The 21,271-nt window shown below is 40.2% G+C and overlaps 1 protein-coding gene across 2 annotated transcripts in view; it reads left to right on the top strand.

Annotated features, from left to right (window-relative positions):
- The window catches only part of spns2 (SPNS lysolipid transporter 2, sphingosine-1-phosphate), a 67,960-nt gene extending 51,855 nt beyond the window's left edge, over positions 1-16,105 (top strand). The window contains exons 11-13 of one of the 2 annotated variants that reach the window (XM_029447496.1): positions 2,724-2,887; positions 6,137-6,173; positions 12,176-16,105. In XM_029447496.1, coding sequence (XP_029303356.1) covers positions 2,724-2,887; positions 6,137-6,173; positions 12,176-12,190 — 216 coding nt within the window. In that variant the 3' untranslated portion in view covers positions 12,191-16,105. Of the gene's footprint in view, positions 1-2,723; positions 2,888-6,136; positions 6,184-12,175 lie in introns of both variants that reach the window. The other variant, XM_029447497.1, reaches the window with a different exon arrangement.
- The last annotated feature ends 5,166 nt before the right edge of the window (positions 16,106-21,271 follow it).

Raw genomic sequence — 21,271 nt, 5'->3', positions numbered from 1 at the left:
TGTTTAAATTGTGTTTTATTGTTGTGCCTCCGGCTCACAGTGTAGGTCATGTTAACAAAGGCAAAGTGGAAGTCTTTGATTAGTGAATCAAACTGATCCTGGAGATCCTCTGTTGGGGCCTGACGGGCTGGCAACAGCATCTGTCTGTCGAGCTGCATTCAAAGTGTACTTCTTTTTATTCTTCCCTAAATGGAAATGTTAAACTATTTGTTGATAAAAGGAGCATTAAGTTATCTTCAAGTACTGACAAGCGCTTCAAAAGACTAAACAAAACAAAAAAATTCAAATACTGGGAAACAGAATCCAGCTCAAAGACTGCCGCTGTTCAGTTTTTGCAGATCAAATAAAACCCAGTGTCATCTTATATTCTACAAACGTCCTTTTGACACATCAAGAGAGCAATACTTTGAAATACTGTGACTCAGTCTGAATCACCTTAATTCAATTGATAGAATGTGTAGATTTATGAATAATTCGATCCATATAAAAGCAGCACAACAACTATTTGCTATGTAAAGATATATCTACTGGAGTAATGTCTAACTGAGCAGAGAACAAAGTCCCACTAGCTCTGTGTGTGTTGTGATCCGAGCTTCGGTTAGTGCATGTTAGTCCTTGTTCGTGGGCCCCACTGGCGAGCTATGTAGGACTGTAGGTTGGAGAAAACAAGCAATGTAAAGATGTCACTTTGAGCTCTCTAACCTTGTGATGGGCACTTTTCACCATTTTCTTGCATTTCATAGTTTAAAAATGTGAATAGATTAAAGATGAATTGATCATGAATAAAATGATTAGTTTCACCTTATAACACAGAATATGTGGAAAGGGAGGCTACCCAATACAATAGCTCTGCTAATATTCAAACAAGCTCCACATGTCAGAATAATGCTGCCCTTCCTCACACACACACACACACACACACACGCACACGCACACGCACACGCACGCACACGCACACGCACACGCACACGCACGCACACACACACACACACACACACACACACACACACACACACACACACGCACACACACACACACACACATATGGGCCCCACAGTAAGCAAGTCGTCCCGGTTCTCCCTCCAGCCTGCGGGGTCACGACTCTCCTCTGAGTGACACACTGACGGGCGAGGGGTTTCTCACTCCCTTGCAAACCCCCAGACCTACGAGGCCCAGAATGCTCCAACTGCGTCACCGCTGACTGCCTCAGTTCCTGAACTGAGGTTTAGCAAGCAAGTGTGATGGACTCGACGTGACGCAGGCTGAGCACAGGCAGATATACAGTCAACCCATGCAGGCTGACGCAAATCCTGTGAATGAGCAAAGTGGAGAATCTCAAGAAAAACAGATTGGTTGTTATTGCTAAGCAACCACAGGAGAAAGTAAGCCAGTAAGTCAGTCCTTTTGGTTCACAATTGGGGTTTTGACATCCAAACAGAGCTGCAGATGATGTGCTCTACCCCACAAACCAATGTGGTGTTCCAAGTGAACCATATATATATATTTTCTGGGAAAGCCTTCATAGATAAATGCCACACAACTATCACACAACACCACCTCCTGTTGTGTAAAAAAGTGCATCTGAAATTCCCCTCGGCTTGTGCCAAGATCCTCCTTCATCGGCACGGAGACAGCAGTTGTCACATAAGAATCCTCCGAGAACCACATAATGGACCTTGCTGCACGAGTAGGACATGGCTGCAGAGTGGGTGGCAGGGGAACGCCAGGAACAATCTCTCAGCAATCTCACAAGGAATGCCTTCTAGCTCGATAATTAGACATGCTGTTTACTGTGTATTTTTAGCTAAGTTGTATTGTGCAGGCAATTTACTGTACCTGAAGAAATAGCTCTGCACTGGCCACACACACAGCTGCTGGACGTACACCAGATTTTGCCACACACACACACACACACACACACGTGTATTTAATTTATTTTCTTATACCATTCTCTCTCTTTCTCTGATGACTCCTTATGTTGCATGCATGAAAACATACTGTAAGCACACGGTCCCTCCCTCCAACATCCTCCTGTCAGCAGTTCTCCAGCTCGCTCCGTAGAGAATCTTATTCTGCTGACGCTAACATATACTCAATGTGCTTCAGCCAGGGTAACCTATGGCCGCTCAGACTCTCACACACACACAGAAGAGAGGCCCTCTCATGTTCCTGATGTGCATACGTACACATAATCTGCTAAAAGCTAATATCAGCAGCCTCCTCTCTGTCACGATTGTCAGTACAGTGATCTATGTGTGTTTGAGAGCTGCCTTGTGAGTGACACTGGGAAGCAGAAATGGTCACTTCACACCCACCATTCTCCAGCTGTTGTTTTGCTCAGCGCAGAAGCATGACAGACTCAACGCCGGTGTTACTCAAGCCTTGGACAGCAATATGAGCTATTAGCTGTGAAATCCTGCCTCACTTAAAACAAAAACAGGGCGTCTTACATCATGCTGTGTGTTACTTGTATCTGTTGCTACGATGAAACGTGCAGAACTCACTCTGCATGTGTCAGTGTGAGTGTATAAGCAGCATGGCGTCATGTCGTGTGTCAGTGCATGAGAGGATATTTTAAGAACTTTTGGAAGATGATTAGTTTGAATAAAATGTGTCTTCTCTTCTCTCTGTGTGTCTGTGTTTGTCCATGTGCATATGTGTGGTTTTGGTGATGGTGGTGGGGGATGTGGGTGTGTTTGTCATTGTGTGTTTGTGGTGTGCAGATCTCCGATGGCCTTCAGCAGAGCTACGCTACATCAGCGCTGTGGCGGTTCCTGAGTCTGGGCTATGCCCTCATGCTCTGTCCCTTTATCATCGTCCTGGGGGGCATGTTTTTCCTGGCCACTGCGCTGTTTTTCCTGGATGACAGGGAGAAGGCCGAGAAACAGTAAGTGACTCAGACATTGTTTGAATAACTCATCATTGTTTCATTTGTTATTTAGTCATTCATTCTTTAAATATTTAAGACTTGCTTGAGATTGCCTCCACTGACTTTCCGAGTAAGAGCTCCACAAATCCAAACACACCACCGCAGTGCAAGAGGCTGGAGAAGTAGCAAAAATAGTACTATTATTCTGAGTGGCATACAGACACAATATCTTTTCATGCGTTCTTCTACCAATGTCCAGCAGCACGAGCGATCAGTGCAGAACCTGTTTGACGCCAAAACTAGGTTCAGGAAAGATTTTGGTTATGGTTCAAATAAGTATGTTCGAAATACTTGGTTAAGTGTAGGCAACAAAAATACTTGGTCAAGTTAAGGAAAAGATTGTGGTTTTGGTTAGAATAAATATGTTCATTATGTAACCTACATACGTGGCATTAGTTGAGCACATAAACTATGTAAAAAAAGTAAGTTTAAATTAGTTAACATTCACTTTTGGTTTTACTCGGGACACAAACAGCAGTCTCGTGGGTAAAAGTCCACAAGGTTGTTTGTTTGACGCCTCCATCCAACCCGATTTCCTCCTTATGCTGACTTTGTCGCTCTTTATACTGCTTCACCTGAGTTCCTTAGAGGCAGCCCTTCATGTCCTGAGTTATCTACGAAATGTTAGTGCATTACTTTTTTGTAGGTATAAGAAATAACAGTGAATGAGAACAGCCTGACCCCAGTGGTGGTGGTGGTGGTGGAGTTTGACGTGTGTCAGGGACAAGCTGCCCAGTGATGCCAACAATGGTGCCAACCCCACACGACTCAGAAAGGCCCCAGAGCCAATTGAAAGTCCCCGTCAGCTAAAAGTGCTCCCGAGCTGACACAAGCTGTTCTAGCCATCAATTTCTTTAAGTGTGCTTACTTAGACTTTTACCAGCTGCCTCCCCTCTTATTCGTGTATTCATATTTTCCTCTTTCAAACAACAAAAACATGAACCCAGCACGCAGGATAGCTGGTCATGGCCTTAAAAGGCTAAAACAAACACACTCATCCTCTTTCAGATGGTGAGACATGACTTCTTGTTTCTTTCTGACTATGTTTTCCTACTTATTTTATCACATTGACTTACTCCCCTGGTGCCAGCGCTCTCAGAAATGACTTCCTTCCTGTAGAAGATGAGGGATGTTTTTAGACAGGATGGCAGTTCTTATGTCTGTCTGCAGTTGCCTTGTCTTCACCCTGTGGAGTTAGTCGCTTGTTGTTCCCACGCCAAAAGAGACTTTACTACAACTTAAGCAGAATAAGCCTATTTGTAATCATATGCATACCGTAGAGGACAACTGAAAATGTCAAAATAAATGTGGAAACTGAACTTCAAGTGCATTTTATAATCCTGGGGTCAAGCTACCATCCAAGCCATTTAATATTTCCTCTGTGTAATGTTAATTTACAGTTTCAAATGGGTCTTTGCAAAGCCGTGCTGTGGCTTATGTTGGAGCTGCTCCAGGGAAAAAAGGGAAGAAATGCGGAACAATGACTAAAAGAAAAGTCACACTCTTGCCGTCGTGCCAGTAATAGATACTAGTTGTGGTCCAATCTGTGGTTCAAGCTATCTCACCACATTATAGCAAAGTGTGGGCAGATGGCACATGTTCACTCAAACTATATCTAACCACAACCTCCCTTTCACATTAAATGCTGTAGGGCAAAACTAATACAGCAACAGATGGAGTGAAAAAGTTTCAGATACAAAACAAAGACACTTGGAGGCATTGGAAGCTTGTTCCTGTATGTTCTTTTTTACAAATACGATCCTCAACGTAGATGTGTGGAGGCTGGAAACTTCTGGTAATACTGTTGGTCCCCCTAAGTTTTAACTTACCGCTTTATTAACTATTAATAAATAATTGACTAATGCTTTATAGTTCAGTTATAAGACACTAACGAAGAACAACTTTTGGGTTGCCAGTTTGTGAAAGATTTCTCTGGCTATTGAATCTTCAATGAAGTCTAATCATTAAGCCATTAATAAAGGGTCAACAAGTCAGGAGTAAGTCATCAATAAACGGTAATAAACAGCAAGTCTGCTGTTATAAATGGTAATTAGCACTTTGAGTTTTGTTTACGCAAATGAAAAGTGCTCTAATAAATAAAATGTATTATTATTATTATTATTATTATTATTATTAATACACGGTAATAGATAGCAAATCTGCAGTTATAATAAAATGGTATTAATCTGCCTTAGAAAGTGTTACCAAACCTTTTCTTGAAGTACATTCATGTATCATGAATATTCTCTTACTTTAACATTAATACATTTCCATCTGTATCTACCAAGAACAGCCCTCTCAGAATAGTTCTTGTTCACCTCCACCTTTGCTTGTATGCCTCACCTATAGATGGGTTAACCATACACCAGTTTATCAGATTACATCAAGGTGTATATAAAGCAAACAGTCAATTGTATACCTCACATAGTTCCCTAACAGCCTCTCCAGAACTGTACAGATTTGTACTCAACATCCAAATGAAGAAAAAATTCAAACTTAAACAGCAGCAACTTATGTAATAATCTGCAAACAGCACCTCAGGGACCAAGAAATATGAAACATCCACAACGAGGCTTGTTTCATGACTGTGATATTTATGGATTCCATTCACACTATAAAGCCCCCGATATCTAAATTCCCCCCGACTTTACAGAGCGTTTGCGGCTTTTTTCCTCCCTCCTTGGAGTGTATCCTCAGATACTCAGCGCTATTTATAAAAGGCGCGGAGCCGAACAAGTTACTCACTGGAGCGCGCCTTTCTATTTCTGGCCTTAAATAGGGCTTTATTATTTCTAGGTTGTTTGCTTTTTTGTTCTGCGGGGTTTCCATTAATAGCTCAGGTTCAGTGTGTGTGTGTGTGCGTGTCTGTGCGTGTGTCTGCGTGTGTGTGTGCGTGCGTGTGTGTGTGTGTGTGTGTGTGTGTGTGTCCTCTCCTCGTCCACATTTACACTTAGTGATGTGTGAGAGCAGAACTGTCTCCTCTGCCATGGCAGATTCAGTGTGGGTCAGGGCAGAGTGAGCACTGCTGCCTGGAGAATCAGCAGATTGCGATGACTGACAGACCAAAGGAGACAGTTAGCATGCGATGAGTGAAAGTGGGAGAAATCGGTGGAAAAAGAGAATAATAAATGTTGAATATGGTTTGAGATTATCTGTCTGAAAGCGTTTGTGCATCATTAACTTCTCAAACTATTCCTCTCTCCTCAGGTTGAACCAGATGACACGACCACCCTCCTCAGTCAAGGTATGACCAGGTAAATTGCCTTTTCTCCTAATGCCGCTTTTACACTAAAGTGCTTTTCACATCACCAGTTTAAGAGGTCGTTAACAAAGATGGTCTTGGAACATCAACATTTATAGGACTCTTTTCTCATTACCTAGGAATGATCATTTAGAGCAGTGGTCCCCAACCACCGGATACATCTGTCTGTGCGTCTGTGTCTCTTGACACATGTCAAGACGCTCGTCTGTCACGTGATACTTTACTTCAAAAAATGAAGCCCACAAGCAACAATGAGAGGAAAACAAATGTCTTTAAAGAGCTTTTTTGGGAAAAGGGAAAAGACCCAATGAGGAGACATTTAAAAGACAATATCAGGAGTCCTACTTACAATACGTCTTTATCGCTACAGCTCTGCATAACATACAGGCTCGCACATGAGGCAACGAAGCCTTCATAATGGCTTCGCCGGCACCCGGCGTTAAAAGACAAGCCCTTGGAGTTTTTTGAAAGAAAAAAACATGAACAAGAAGGACATAAACAATTACTGATGGCCACCACATCAACACATGCGAGTGCACTGAGAGCGTCATACTTAGTGACTAACTGTATTGCTAAGAGAAGAAACCTTTTACTATTGGTGAAGAATTGATACCCCTATGTTGGACCGGCTCGTTGCAGAGACACAAGCTCAGGGCTCCCAATAATTCAGCGTAATGGTGAGTTTTTTTATGCACTATATATTTGTTTTTATGCCGGCCGTATCGTTTTTATTCAACCCCCCGGTCCGCGAACATATTGTTTTACATGAAACCGGTCCGTGGCATAAAAAGGTTTGGGGACCGCTGATTTAGAGCTCAAGATTTTTCAGGACTTAAATGACACTTTGACCTGAGGCCATCTAAAGCTTAATGACAGTGTAAAGGTGACGCGATGAAACACAAATGATTGATCTATGATCCATTTACCGTCCCATTGTACTCAGGGAGTGTCCAGGCATTCTTGGAGTGGTCGTTATTTGACCAACTATCTGGCATCTTATCAAGAACTGAGCTGCCTTCCCTCCTTCCTGCCTTTATCAGACCTACACACATGGTGCAAAACCTCTCTAATTATTAACCGAGCAAAGAAAAGACACAGTAATTGGCAGCATACCAGCCAACTCTGCACTGCAGGACAATGGGGAGCAACTGTAGTTGCTGGTAAAAAGTAACAAGATTAAACTCTGCCTCACTGATTAGAAGGACAAGGAATCTGTTGTGACTTATTTGTAAAGGTTATCATGTATAGCCAAAAGTTCAAGGTTTTACCACTTCCTAATCATTTCTTTGTAATCTTATCTGAGTTTATTTTTCCTCTAAACATTTGTCTAAATACCATGCATAAAGTGCAAAATAATAGGTCATGATGCTGCTGGGTTTATTATTGCCACCTCCCAACAATGTGTCTCATTGTATGACAAACAAATCACTTCCTTTTAGATATTTTGGAGCTTTCCAAAGAAAATATTAATTAGTTTATTTTAAGGATTTAAATATTTAAACAAGGGTTTGATCATAAACTCACTGACAAGCACTCAGATTTTTTTTTCATGATGCAATTGCACCAACTTGTGAAAACTCTGAAATTGAGCTGTGAAGGATTTCTTACAGAGTGGTTAGAGTTCAGGAAGCAGTGTGATCTGCCACTTGCAACTCCCTGCAGTATTTGAAAGCAACAGTCGATTTGGTGGAAAAAGTGTACGAAGGTACAAATTCCTGCAGGCACAAGACAGGACGATCCCATGAACTACAAACACACTTTATATTATTATTAGTGACTATAAGTTACTATAGCTATATACTATACTATATAACTATAGTCTGGTCATTTCACTTAAGACTTAACATGTACTTTCAGCGGCATCCTGGTAGTCTGTCTATCACAGTTACGACCATTGTAAATGAAAAATGTTTTGCTTTGTGCATTCAATGTGCACTCAGAGATCTGAAATTTGACTGATGAAAAGCATTGCGTTCAATGTTCAAGGTCCGGCTTTATTTGTACAATGCTGTATTGGGTTACAACACGGAATTGGACGAGGAAATGCAAAGACTGAAAATTACTAATTGGCCAAATTTAGGAGATATATTGCTGGGAATGCAAAAAAATGTAATGTGAATTTAGTTAGTGTACGTTTCTGCAGTAAGACACATTTAAAATCTGCCGTGTTGAAGTGTCCTTGAATGAGAATCACCACAGAACTAGGCCCAAAGAAAAGTAGTAGTGTGATGGATTACCCATCACAATCAACTTTGAAAGCAGAAAACAGTTTATGCTCTCAGCCTGAGGGTTTCATCACTTCTCTGTTACACACAGCAGCTAAAGTATTTTCTCCCTGCTGTCAAACGGGGCTAATTATAGAGAACAGTGATTACAGCTACATGAGGTCAGAGTTGAATACGCCTGGAAACTGATCATTTCTATTCTAAAGCGAACCTCTCTGTGCTGATTGATTTTCAACAACTTTGTTTTGGAGCATAATCCAATCAGTGACAGGCAACATTTCCTCCCTCGGGTCTGACTCACAGATCGATACAGTTCACAGTTCATCCGCTCTCTGGTGACAAGTGTTCAGTCTTCACACTCTCTGATCACTGTCCCCAGAGGTACAACATGCAGCGCTGAGAAACAATTAGGAAAGAAACGCTGCGAGATGGAAGGAGATATATGCTGTGGTAGTTTCAGTGATGAACAGTACATTGACTCAAGTACCGTACTTAAGTACAATTTTGAGGTACTTGTAATTTACTTATTTATTTCCATTTGCTGCTACGTTATTCTTATACTCGGTTGATCCGGGCCGTTAGTCTCGCTCAGAGAATTTCTGAAATCTCAGATCACATCCACATTGTGTAAATCTGCCAGATGTTTAGCCATGACATTGAAAATCTCTCTGTACTCCAACACAACAAACTCTTAACAAAAGCAGTATTCCTCTCTCCATCACTCCCTCACATTTCCACTGTTGTCTTCCGGCACCAAGTAACATGACAGAATAACAAACAGACCCGATGAAGTGAAATGTAAAAAAAACATTTTATTTCTAAATAGGGGCCACTTATAATAACAATCTGAGCCTGTCAACGTACATTGACGGTGCAAAATTTCCCGGTATGATTACATTACATTACATTTAACGGCTGCCGTCTGCTGCGATCTCTCAATGCTGGACCAATTTTAAAAGTTGTTGTCCCCATTAGTCACTTACACACAAAAACATGGAGAAACAGGGTCCAGGTAAAAAAATACTGAAATGACCCTTTAAGTAAAATATCTATATACTTCCACTGGGAAGATTAAGAAGACCATTTTGATTACAGAAAAAGTGTTTGGCTCTGACAAGAGGTGAAAGTGAAGGAGAGGAAAGACACAAGCTGAATACATGAGGATGAAGAGAACCAGTAATTGCCTAAGATGTTATACATTGCAAGCTATTAATCTCTGGTGAAGCAATCCCAGATGGAGATCAGATACACTGAGATCCAATTAACTTCCTCTGCAGGAGGAACCGGCCTCTGCTGACCAAATTCACTCCACACCGCATGATAACTAGAGGACATCCCCAAGCTGGGGGGCTGTCAAGAGATCAGCGTGAGATCTGACAGCGGAACTTCACACTCATTTATTCAGTAACTACAATCTAATATTTCTCGGAGAGGAAGCCTGCATCAAGAGGCCAACCTCTGATTTAGTCACTGCTGTCCAAACTTTAACTGTTAAAAGTGTTTATACAGCTGCAGGCACATACTTTCCTTCTTCGCACTCTTATCGTTCAACAAAAGCTCCGAGTCCTCAGTCAGCAGAATGGGTTCATGGTAGGCCGGGTAGGGCTGCGACCACACACACACACACACACACACACACACACACACACACACACACACACACACATAGCTTATAATGAAGTCTCTTTACAAGTAACCTATTACCAAAACAATATGTTTGATAAAATTAACAAAAGGGCCCCAGAATATAATTAACTATCCAAAAGTTAAATAGAAAAAAGCTAATTTTTCTATACTGGGATCTCCTTATGGGACAAACTGCTCCAGCATATTAACGAAGTCAAACAAAATTAATCTTTAAAACAGTGTGGGGAGAGTTGATGGTTCATTTTTAAGGGAGAGAGTTTGCACCATGGGCATGAACCAGGTTAATGTTGTAATTTGTATGTTTCCATGTATAGTGTTGGATGTTACCACTTTGGTAATAAGTGTTTTTAATCATACTATTACGTGCTATCTGCTAGGATTTTTGTGTCATGGTACTATTTTGAGATGTTGTAAAAATCCAATCACTGCTCTCTCCATTCGTCCTTGAATGAGAAGCTCTATAGATCTATAGCAATGGCATCTTCCCAGCCAGAAACCACTACAAGTGGGTTTGATTAGAGTCTATTTGCTTGCCAGACCAATCAGACCTCCCCTTTGCTTGAGAAGCCAGCAGTCACCAGCACAGTAACAGTGAAGCTGCGAGGAGGCAGGCCAATCTCGCACATATCAAAGCATTCACAGCTTTAATTATCGCTATGTCACGCTGGCATTTGATCAATTTAATTTCAAGTTTGGCTCATAGACAATTCCCAGTTTACGGCAACCACCGACACTAATAATTGAGAGAAAGCGTTTGTTACAGAGAGGATTGGATGTGCATCTACAGAACAAAAAACACATTGTTTTTTAAATTCCTCTAATCCTCCCGTTGAAGCCATTACCGTTGTTTGTATGATGTGTGGCTGTTGTGTTTCTGGAACACAGCAGTGTCTCTGGCCCATGGGTGTGTGGATGTGTGTTTGAGAGTGTGAGACACTAGCTCGGAACATCGCTCCGCCGAGCCCCCTGCACTAATCCTATTGTAGCAGCAGTAGTAGCTTGTGCACTGGAGCATCCAGGGCACCGTAATGTCAGACCACAAACAAACAACGGGACGCACCATCACTCTCATCCAATCTGAAGAGCTCACAGCCGCGGCCCCGTGAACCTTTAATGTTCCAATCTCCAAACTGGAGTGTAGTTTTCCCCTCCGGTGCCACATTCTCCCCTTATATGAGCTTTGTTTATCTGTATTTCAGCAGCTGGAGGACATTGAAGAAGCCACGATTATTTGTCTTTAACAGATCATAATAATCAGATTTATTCCATATTAGGTTTATTGTGTTTACATAAATAAATCATTTGTCAGAAAAGTTCCTGTGAGTGAGCACAATACAAGTGAAATATAGCAGAATTATAAAGGCATTTTTCTCCCTTTCTTGGGACAGAGAGCATGCAAAGCAAATCATTTCTTGAAAATGAGCCACAGTGGTGGAAGGTAACTTAGTGCGTTCACTCAAGTTACTTGAGTGTTTTGTTTTTTATGCTACTTTATGATTCTTCTCCGCTACAATTCAATGGGACTTATTGTACTTATTGTATTGTACACTACTACTTCTTGACACCTCTAGTTACATTGAAGTTAATTTCACACTGAGGTTGGTTGGTCATACAGTGTTTTTATGTTTTTTAACATCTTTTATGCAATGCAATGTTTGCAGCCTGCATTCTTCCAAAACTTGCTGAAAGCCTAAGAAGCATTTTATTACATCAGCAAACCTTTTCCTTCTTTAATCTTTGTGTATATGTTTAGTAACATATTTGATATATACACTGAGGCATAAACACAGGAACCTCATCATCTAATGTGAAGCCGCAATCTGGAGAGGCAGCATCTGTGTGTTACTGTGGCTTAAAGCTGGCTGCTTTACAGACAGGGGGGGGGGGGGGGGGGGATCTGCATTAAACAAACTGTTATGTGTTGGTATGCTGTGTGCAGGAAAGTATTTAGGTCACAGGCTGGACCTGGTGTTCTGGCGTTATCGGGAAGGTCCTGACAGATGGCCCAGGAGCTTTCGACCTCAACATTAATTACATGAGAGCATCCTGTGGTGAGACCGGACTCTAACTGCACCATTTTCTCCCCTCTCTCTCCACCGCTCTCTCTTTCAGGTGACAACCACATGAGGAGCAACTAAGGATGGCGAAATGGAGATAAAGCGAGGGCAGCTGATCCACTCCTTTAAAACCACGTCCATGTTGTCTTCACTGCCGTCACCGCCACGATCAACCTCCTCCTCCTCCTCCTCCTCCTCCTCCTCCTCCTCCTCCTCTTGGCTCCTGCTGCTCTTCCTTTCTACACACTTGTGGAGGCTGCTCAGAATTAGAACGAGGGAGCGTCTTGCCCCTCCTTGAAACGCCTCTAAATCACAGGTCGGTGAGACGGCACACAGCGCTGCGCTGAAGCCGACAGCTGGTGTCCTCCTCACCTCTGTCTGCGAGGATCCACTGAACCTTCCAGGGAGGAGGTGGGGTGGCGAAATCCCCACGTGACCCCGCCGACTCCTGATGCCATACTACTGAATGCTGACCATGAACCTGCCCTGTCTGTCTCTATCTGTCTGTCTTTCTGTCTATCTGTCTGTTATATCGGCTGTCAATCTGCACCAAGTGCCATAGCGTCATTACATTCCTTCAGACTTTGCACTGACCACCAACAACACTCATAACTTCGTCACTGACTATGTTTACATGCACACTATAATTCAGTTATTGGCTATGAAAGGAGTTTGATTAAGCTGTTTGTATTTGCCAGACATTAGAACCAGCAGCATGTGTAAACTGCAGTCATAAAGCTCCAATGGTATTTCTGTTGCTCCCGTGCAAATATTCACAATTCATTCTGCCGTGGCTCTCATCAGCCTAAGACTGTAAACAGACAGAAGCTGTAAAATTCAAGTTATGTCAAGAAAATGATCCATCATGTTAAAAGTTGCTGCAGGAATATAATTCTCAAAGTGTTGTGCATCTGTTCAAACAAGCTCCAATAATCAGATTATTTTGCACATCTTAATAGCAGTATTAACAACATGAACTTTAAATGTCAATACAGTGTTTACATGATTAACGCAGTATTATCATAATCGATCCAAGTTTAGTTGTGCATGTAAACATAGCCATCAAACCAAGAGCCAAAAACTGTCTAAAGGTCAGTGAATCAGCCTTAAATATTGGAGCTTTCCCATCAACAGCTGTTTCTTTTTGACCCCCACATGTGTTTTTATTTTTAGCTTTTAGCACTTACATCAGCATAGACAGTGCCAGAGAACATGACAGAGATGAGATATTTCTGCACATTATTTTTCACAAGTTTTCTTGTGATTTCTTTTTTAATTCTTTTTCTTTCTGTGTGATGTTGGATTTGAAACTGGAGGTTACTGCCTATGATTGTTTCAGAAGGACGATGATGCAATCAGGGCGATTTAAAGTGGACACTGGACTCGATATTTTATAATATATAATGTACATGCTTTTCCCAAAAGTAAATGAAATGCTACTCTTTTGACTTTTAAGGAGTACCACCTGTGTTTTTAGTGTACATGAGAAGCAATACAAACATTTTTAGAGGAAACCAACCTTTATATCCACACTGCCTTATCAGTGAGCTCGGTTTTCCCTTTAAAGGGATTAGCTCTCTGATGGTTGGTTTTGAATTTCTGGACACATCACCCACACAGAGACGGAGTAGCTTTTAATGATGGATTCCAGTCCAGTCTACGCTGGTTACAATACCAGGCATTGTGTAAAGAGACCTTTCCCACTCGCAATTGTAGATATCCCATTCCACGATAAGAAGAAAGGACCTTTAAGTAGAGCTGGAGCCACGGTCATCAGTTTATTACTAAGAGACATCAAAATCCCAGACAGGAACAGGAAATCGTTCAGCCCCAGGTTAGACTGATGGCGAGCTCTTATTGTAGATAACAGATAAGAGAGGAATCCCCAATTTGAAATCAGACCAGTAGGTCCTCAGATGTCACTGCAGGATCTGAAGAAGAACTCCCAACTCGTCAAATAAAGCAGCTTTGTCAGGACGTCTTGCTGTCACTTTTAAACACACTGTGTAACCTTTAGCATAAATATGCAGGGTAGTCCGATAGTCTACGTCACGTCAAGTTACGGTAGTTTACTATGTATATTAAGTAACTACTTGGTTAAGGGAACTAAACCCTTAAAATTATGATTTGGATTCAAATAAGTAAGTTTGTTACATAACTTAAGTTACGTATGTAAGTTGAATACATTGTGTACGTTACATCAGTTAAGTACGATACTTTAGTTAAAATAAGTCAACCTTTGTTTGACTCATCCATCCACTCCGACCTCCGCCATACCCGGACCTTATCGCTCGTTATACTTAATCCTTTATTCCCGTCATAATTACTGCAGCCACTAGAGGCAACCCTGCACTGAGCAAAATTGACACTAGAGGGGTACATGGAGCGTCACAGTTTGACGCATAGGACCACTGACCAAGCTGCCGTATTTGACGAGTATGGAGAGAGAACGCCGTGCTACCAGAGAATGACTAGAGATTGACATAAGAATTAGTACAGAATCTGGATTTGGTTTCATCACTCATGCTTTAATTACAGCATTTGCATTGTACTTGTAATAATGCAACTTTAATGCAAAATCCCACAAAGAAGAAAAAAGTCTGCTTTAGCTAGTTGCTTGTATATACAAGGGTTTAGGCAAAAGCTTCATTAGGAGCATCTTTGAAGGATAGTTTTGTTGTATATTGCTTGGTGGATAGATTTTACAGAACCCTTGAAGCCACTAATGGAGTCGAAGGTTTTAAAAACTGGTGCATAAAGGAGAAAAAAACACTTTGCAGACCTCCAAGTAAACACTGAAGGAGGATTATAGAATAACCTTAGCGGAGGAATAAAGGGAAACGTCGAGATGGTTCTCGTAGCATTGATGTGTGAGCATGACTCACTGGCTGTGTGCGGGGTGCTGTGTGGGCTGTGTCCTTGTTGCCAGATCATTAGCTTTAGCATCTCTCCAACTGCGTGGAGCTCTCTGAATGTGATTCTGTCCAACCTGACGTGTTTACACACCTACATCTTCTTAATGAACTAAGCTTCTTACCTTTCTTTTGTTGATTTTTCTTTTTTCTTAATGTTACCAAATTAGTTTTTTTAAATAACTACAATATAGATATATATCACGCAGCAATTTTAATATATTGTAAATGATGGCTTGGATGCAATGTATTTATTTGTTTGTTACCATAATGAAGAATAATCTATAAAGGGAAGTTTAAGGTTTGGGTATATTACACTTTGTTGTATGTCATTGGGTTTAGAAATGCCTGTTTGTTCATCCTTTTGTATCACAATGAAACAACACAATACCTTTTTACATCACTAAGATTCCTCCCGTTTACTGTGATCATGAATTGGACATCTAACGCATATTACACAAAAAAAAGAACTGCCATGTGATGCATTTAGGACAACATATTGGTCTCATGTTTAGGGTGCAATACTTTTTGCATTAATTTTTGTAGCTCTTGTAAATGTTTTCAACTGATCAAACCATTTTGCACACTTAATGTTCAGGGATTTATTTGAACCATAGCCTAGCATCAACTCCACAGCCTCTGCCACAGAGGTCTGTCACTTCATGCTCACAGTACAGTTAGTGCTGACATATCGTCATCGATCATGAGAAGGGACGTTGGCTCTGGTCAGATGGGTCATGAATTGAGTTTCACTTTGCCAAATTTTAGTTAATTTAGCACCAGTCCTTTAGGAGTATAAGTCTGTTGTATTGAGTAATTCTGTGTTAATAATCACTGAAGTGATGTATTGAGAATGTGCTATTTCTTGTCATACAAGAATTGTGTATAAATAAACCTATTTCTGATGTTGAGCAGAAAACAAAGGTTATTTTTTATTTTTAGAGCAAGTCAATACAAGAGAAGTGTAGAGAAATCAAAGGATATTATTCTAGAACTGAACTGTGAGGCTCCTTCGGGGGGTTGATAGAAAATGTACATGTCTGTAAATCAAATAAACCTATTTAATCACTTCATACCATGTGTTGTCTCTTGTTTCTCTACATTCTGTTGGGGATTCATCACATCCATATGAATCATCATACAGCAGTGAATTAAGAAATGATTATTTACTTAATTACTTTCCCCTGATCTATTTTAGGAGACTTTCATAAAGAGCTTGCTTCACTTCAGAGCAAAGAAATGTGCAGCCAGTGGTAATTTGAAAAAACTACAGAAGTGTCTTCAGAGTTACATAACTGAGCTATATGCTATGCCCACATGTAACTTCCTTAACTACAAACCACAGACAGCTGGACTCTAATCGCATGGATCCTTTTCAGAGCACATATTTGTTAGTGTTCACGTCCATATGTCGTGTTGCTGATACCTTAAAATGTTTTTTGAGGATCCTGCTGTCTGGTTTGTTATCAAGGAACTAATTGTGAATCCCCTGGTAACTAAAGTAGCTACTTGTTAGTAGGGGTGGATCCATCAATCTGGATATATGTATCGATTCATGATCAACAAGCAAATAGCATCCATGCAAAGTGAAAACATTGATACATATCATCATCTTTAAGATCCGCCTTTATTTTGAAATTCCCATGGCACATCTGTGTCACCATTTCCATCCATGCACACCTCCTTTCTACACCTTCACACCGGGCTCAAACTTGAGAAATGTGTCACTTTATAGTGAACAACAGGAGGTCCAGTTGTATTCTTTGTATTAAAAATAATAGATATTTCTTCATTTAAATGTCTGGAAGAGTCGAGTAAGACATTTGTCATATCATATTTTACTATATTTTATATGATATAGTCTGATATCAATCACAGGCCCCTGAATCAAATTGAAATCGTATCGTGGCAGACTTTTTGATATCAGCAAATATCATATTGTTTTCCAAAGAATCAATATAATGTTGTATCATGATGAACCTTGTGATTTACACCCCGAGATGTTGAGGTTGTAGGGTGGTGCTTCACTTTCCTTGATGGGAAAAGGGCATGTAATGGTAAGATGATCATAAAGTACAAGGCCAGAAACAGTAATGTTAAAGTAATAAGTAATTATATAAATAAATAAATTAGTTATTAATGTTGTGCTGCTCAGCAGCTGACTCAGTTACTGAGGAGCGTCTCATGAAGAAAGGAAGTTTCATAAATGAACAATCGTTAACTAATATGTCATTAATAATGTCTTTGTCTGTTTTTTTATTTATTAGCAGAAGTTTGTAACTATTATGTATTTCCACAGGTAGAAGTAAAACATTGAAATCAAATTATTTGTTAGTAGATTCATGCATCTTGTGAATCCAATTGGGATTGGAAAAACCTTGTACACCTCAGCGTGTGATGGTTAGGTGTTCTCATTTCCTGAGGTCATGTAGCCGTTAAAGGTTGAGCTTCAGTTTGTGTTCCTGTCTGGGAAGTTGTGCAATATTTATTCTAAAATAAATATTAACTTTTAAATGGGTGAATGACCAATTCTTTAAATTCATAAATGTATATTTGCTTACACATGAGGTTGTGTATTTGTTTACACTAGCATTACTGCAATGTTTATATTTTTCATAGTGAAAAAAATAATAATACATTAGTAGAGTTGAGAAAGAAAATAACGAAATAAAGTAAATAATAACAATAAAAATTGAGAATTTAAAAAAAGAAAGAAAAGACAGTAGGCTCACAAGATGATGCGCATACATATACACATATACATATACCGTATATATAAAATGCATACATACATGTATACATACATACAAAAGGAAAAAAAGACTCTTCAGGGCTGAATCCTTCAAATATTGTTTCATTGTTATTTCTGATTATATAAATTACTTTTTCCTTTTATTCAAATGCTGTTTACATCTGACTTCCAGTTACCAAGTCATGTATAGTTTTAAATGTGTGAGTTCATTCACTTGTTCAGCTCAGTCAGAAATCAGGTCAAAGGTATTAATGCATAGACCTTTTTTTTTATAAACACACCAATTTTGAGAACTGGATACCATTTTCCCTCCTCTCCTCATAAGCAGAGGCTTACAAAGACTTGATTTTTATCACAGTGAGCAAAGGCCAGAGTTAGTCAGTGAATGAACTACTGTATTGTTCAGGTGCAGTCAGGCAGGCCTCTGTGAGGCTCAGTTTGTAAAGTGATCTTACATTCCCCAGAGAGGTTTACAGACGCACGGACACATCACAGACATGACACATTCGTGCTGTGGATGCAGAGGAGAAAAACATAATATTTACCTCCACAGGAAGTGAGGAAGCACACAGCTGACACTCTGTGTGCTGGCGTTCATTAGAAAGAGCCGAGTTACCTCTAATGGCAGCTAATAGCACTAATGGACTTGTCTATGACAGGGCTGCACAAACACAAAGAGTAAGTATACGCTGCGTTTGTGACAAAAAAAGACATGAAATGTTGGCTGTGAGGCCTTTAATTAGGCAGAGCTACATTTTAAACGGATCATTGTATCCGATGTGCCCTCAGTTTGAAGAGGGTGAGATTATAGAGGAGCCAGAGGAAGCTCAAAGTGAAGGATTAGTGTTTGGTGTGTAGATGGCCAGGAGAAACCAACACCCTTTCCCACACTCAGACCAATCCGTACCCCAAAGTCAGACGCTCCAATCTCAAAGTCAACACACCTATCATGCAGCAGGCAGGAAACAGTGGGGCGTAGACAGGAAAAGAGGAGCCATTCTAGCAAGTACTGGAATTTCCATTTGCACTTTGCCATTTAAACTCACAGAGGACAGACGTACAACACGCAGGGTAAATTTAGGTTAAAAAATAGCTGCCGGTGGATGTGAAGCTTCAAAATGTCAGCCTGTTTGGGGTTTAAAAGCAACATTGTTTAGGCCATCCATTTTTAAATGTTACCATGCATTATGAATCACAGTGGCCTGTTGTTTTGAAATGTACTCATGAAGAATAGAGGGTTTCTATTCAAGTAAAAAAACATGTTAGATTTGTAATGCTTTCAGAGGAAAAGTTAACTTTTTACCCACATGTTACACTTGAAATTAAATATTCAATTTGAATGAAATTATTACTCTGAATGTGTTAATGGTTTTTTGTGATACTTAATATCATTTTCCATTTCAAAATTCATAATCATTACATTTTTATAATTGAATATCATTATATTACATTATATTAGTAAATCCTGAACTAAGACATTTCACCTCCCTCACTTTCGCACGCAAAACTCTAACTATGTACAACTTTCATGGACTGCCAGTACAATCCTCTCAGTTGTTGTGCTCATTTTTAATCCAGACTGGAAGAATCCAGTTGTAATGCATATGGCATTTTCCAACTTTCAAAGTATTTTGGCGGTCCAACATTATAATAAATCCTTGAAAACTGAATTGAAGACATTTTTCAACGAATCATCCCTAAAGGGGTGATGGGTGTAAACGAGTGAAACCATATAAAGGCCTGAACTAAAGACCTATAATGATATGGTAATGAAAATGGCTCATCTTGGCAGCGTCTCATTATAAAATTAGAACACAATAAGTTTATGTTGCGGTGACAAGACAACCACTATCACATTTAATTACTGTGTGAAGTTAAAGTAATAATATGTCAAGAAACATGACTCACACCATTCTTTAGTGAATTTATACATTCAACAAGAAGTGTAATCTATTTGATTTATGTTTCCTCCTGAAAATGTGCCGCCCTCCTGAGCTGGAATAACGGATTTCAGACAGATGTAATCGCTTCCTTACTCTCTGTAGGAATGTCTGGGAACTTCAAAAAGATTTGGTTGCAGGCAGAGATGTTCATGTAATAAGACTGACCTGATGGTTAATACAGTTACCAGCACAGCATAAAATAGAGGTTGGGAAAAGAAAAGTAGACGTGATAATGAAGCTCAGCGTAAATTCAATCAGGAAGACGAACTTTATATTCATTCATGCTCAGTACTCTCTCACACGCTGATTATGGGCTTCCACTCTTTTAGTTAACCAACTAGATTTTGCCGCAGCCAATCATAGTGCGGCTGTCAAACTTTAAGTCTGTCCTCTCTGCTGCCGGCAGCTGTCATTTCAGGCAATATCGTTACGGCCCTTCACCTCCAGTCATCATATCCGGTGCATCAGAAGTCCACTCCTCATCAAACCCAGATCTTCAGCATTTTCTTCATCTCATCACCTTTACCACCATTGTCTAGACCCCATGGGGGGGTTTCCTATTCTACTCACGGCTTCACTTGCCCCTTACAATATATGATATCACGATGGGGTCTAATCACCAAATACTTTTCACATTTCTCATCCTCTTGTGGTTGAAATTGGTCTATCTGTGGAAATAGCTATGAATAAGAAGTATCTGCAGTCTGCAGAATCACGTCTCCACTGCGAATCTCTCACCTTCTCTCTGTTGACACCCACCGACTTTTCCAACCTGCTTCACACTGTAGAAACCTTCACTAAAGCAAGTGTGGTTGAAACATGACAGAAATCTCTGATTGCACTTGGTGAGAGATGTGCCATGTTCCCAGACTTATTTAATGTGAAATAGTGTCATCTGTATGTGAATGTGAGATCCGGGATCTGTTTTCCACTGGCTTTTCTATTACACCAAGAGTTTTTATGAAGAGTTATTTGCTTTTAGTTTACAGAGTTCACAGCACTTGGATGAAACATTGATGAAAGGAGACTTTGGTACAAACTGTATCTTGCGTAGACAAAGATGCAAACTGACAAACTAAGTCATCCACTGGCACATGTAGCACATATTTCTTGCTACCAACACAATTGAACACGAGAGATTAAAAGGAGAAACGGAGAACAGAGAACAACAAATGACTCTCCAGGCTGTTAGTGCAATTGAGGGGAAAAGGCAAAAATAGCTCTTTGCTTCATTAGAGCTTCACTTGAGGCGGGGACGTGCTCAACTGCTGTCATTACACAAAGACACAACGGAGCTCACAACTGAGTGACCTTCACACGCTGAAGGCAATAAAAAACACCTCTGAAAATGTAGCAAACAAGGAAAATGTGAATGTCAGACAGAGAAAGCAATACAGTACATGTTTATTTCAAACTACAGTATGTAGTGTTTTCATTTCCATAAGTGAAAAATAATTTGTGTATCCACCCCGTGATTTGGATCCGTTCTTCCTTGGCCCAAGCTACACACCAGGTTTCATGAAAATCGGAGTAGTTTTTCCTTA

Source organism: Cottoperca gobio, chromosome 14 (genome assembly GCF_900634415.1).
Source record: "Cottoperca gobio chromosome 14, fCotGob3.1, whole genome shotgun sequence".
Lineage (NCBI taxonomy): Eukaryota > Metazoa > Chordata > Actinopteri > Perciformes > Bovichtidae > Cottoperca > Cottoperca gobio.
The sequence above is the reverse complement of the archived record's forward strand: the minus strand, read 5'-3'. Positions and strand labels throughout refer to the sequence as shown.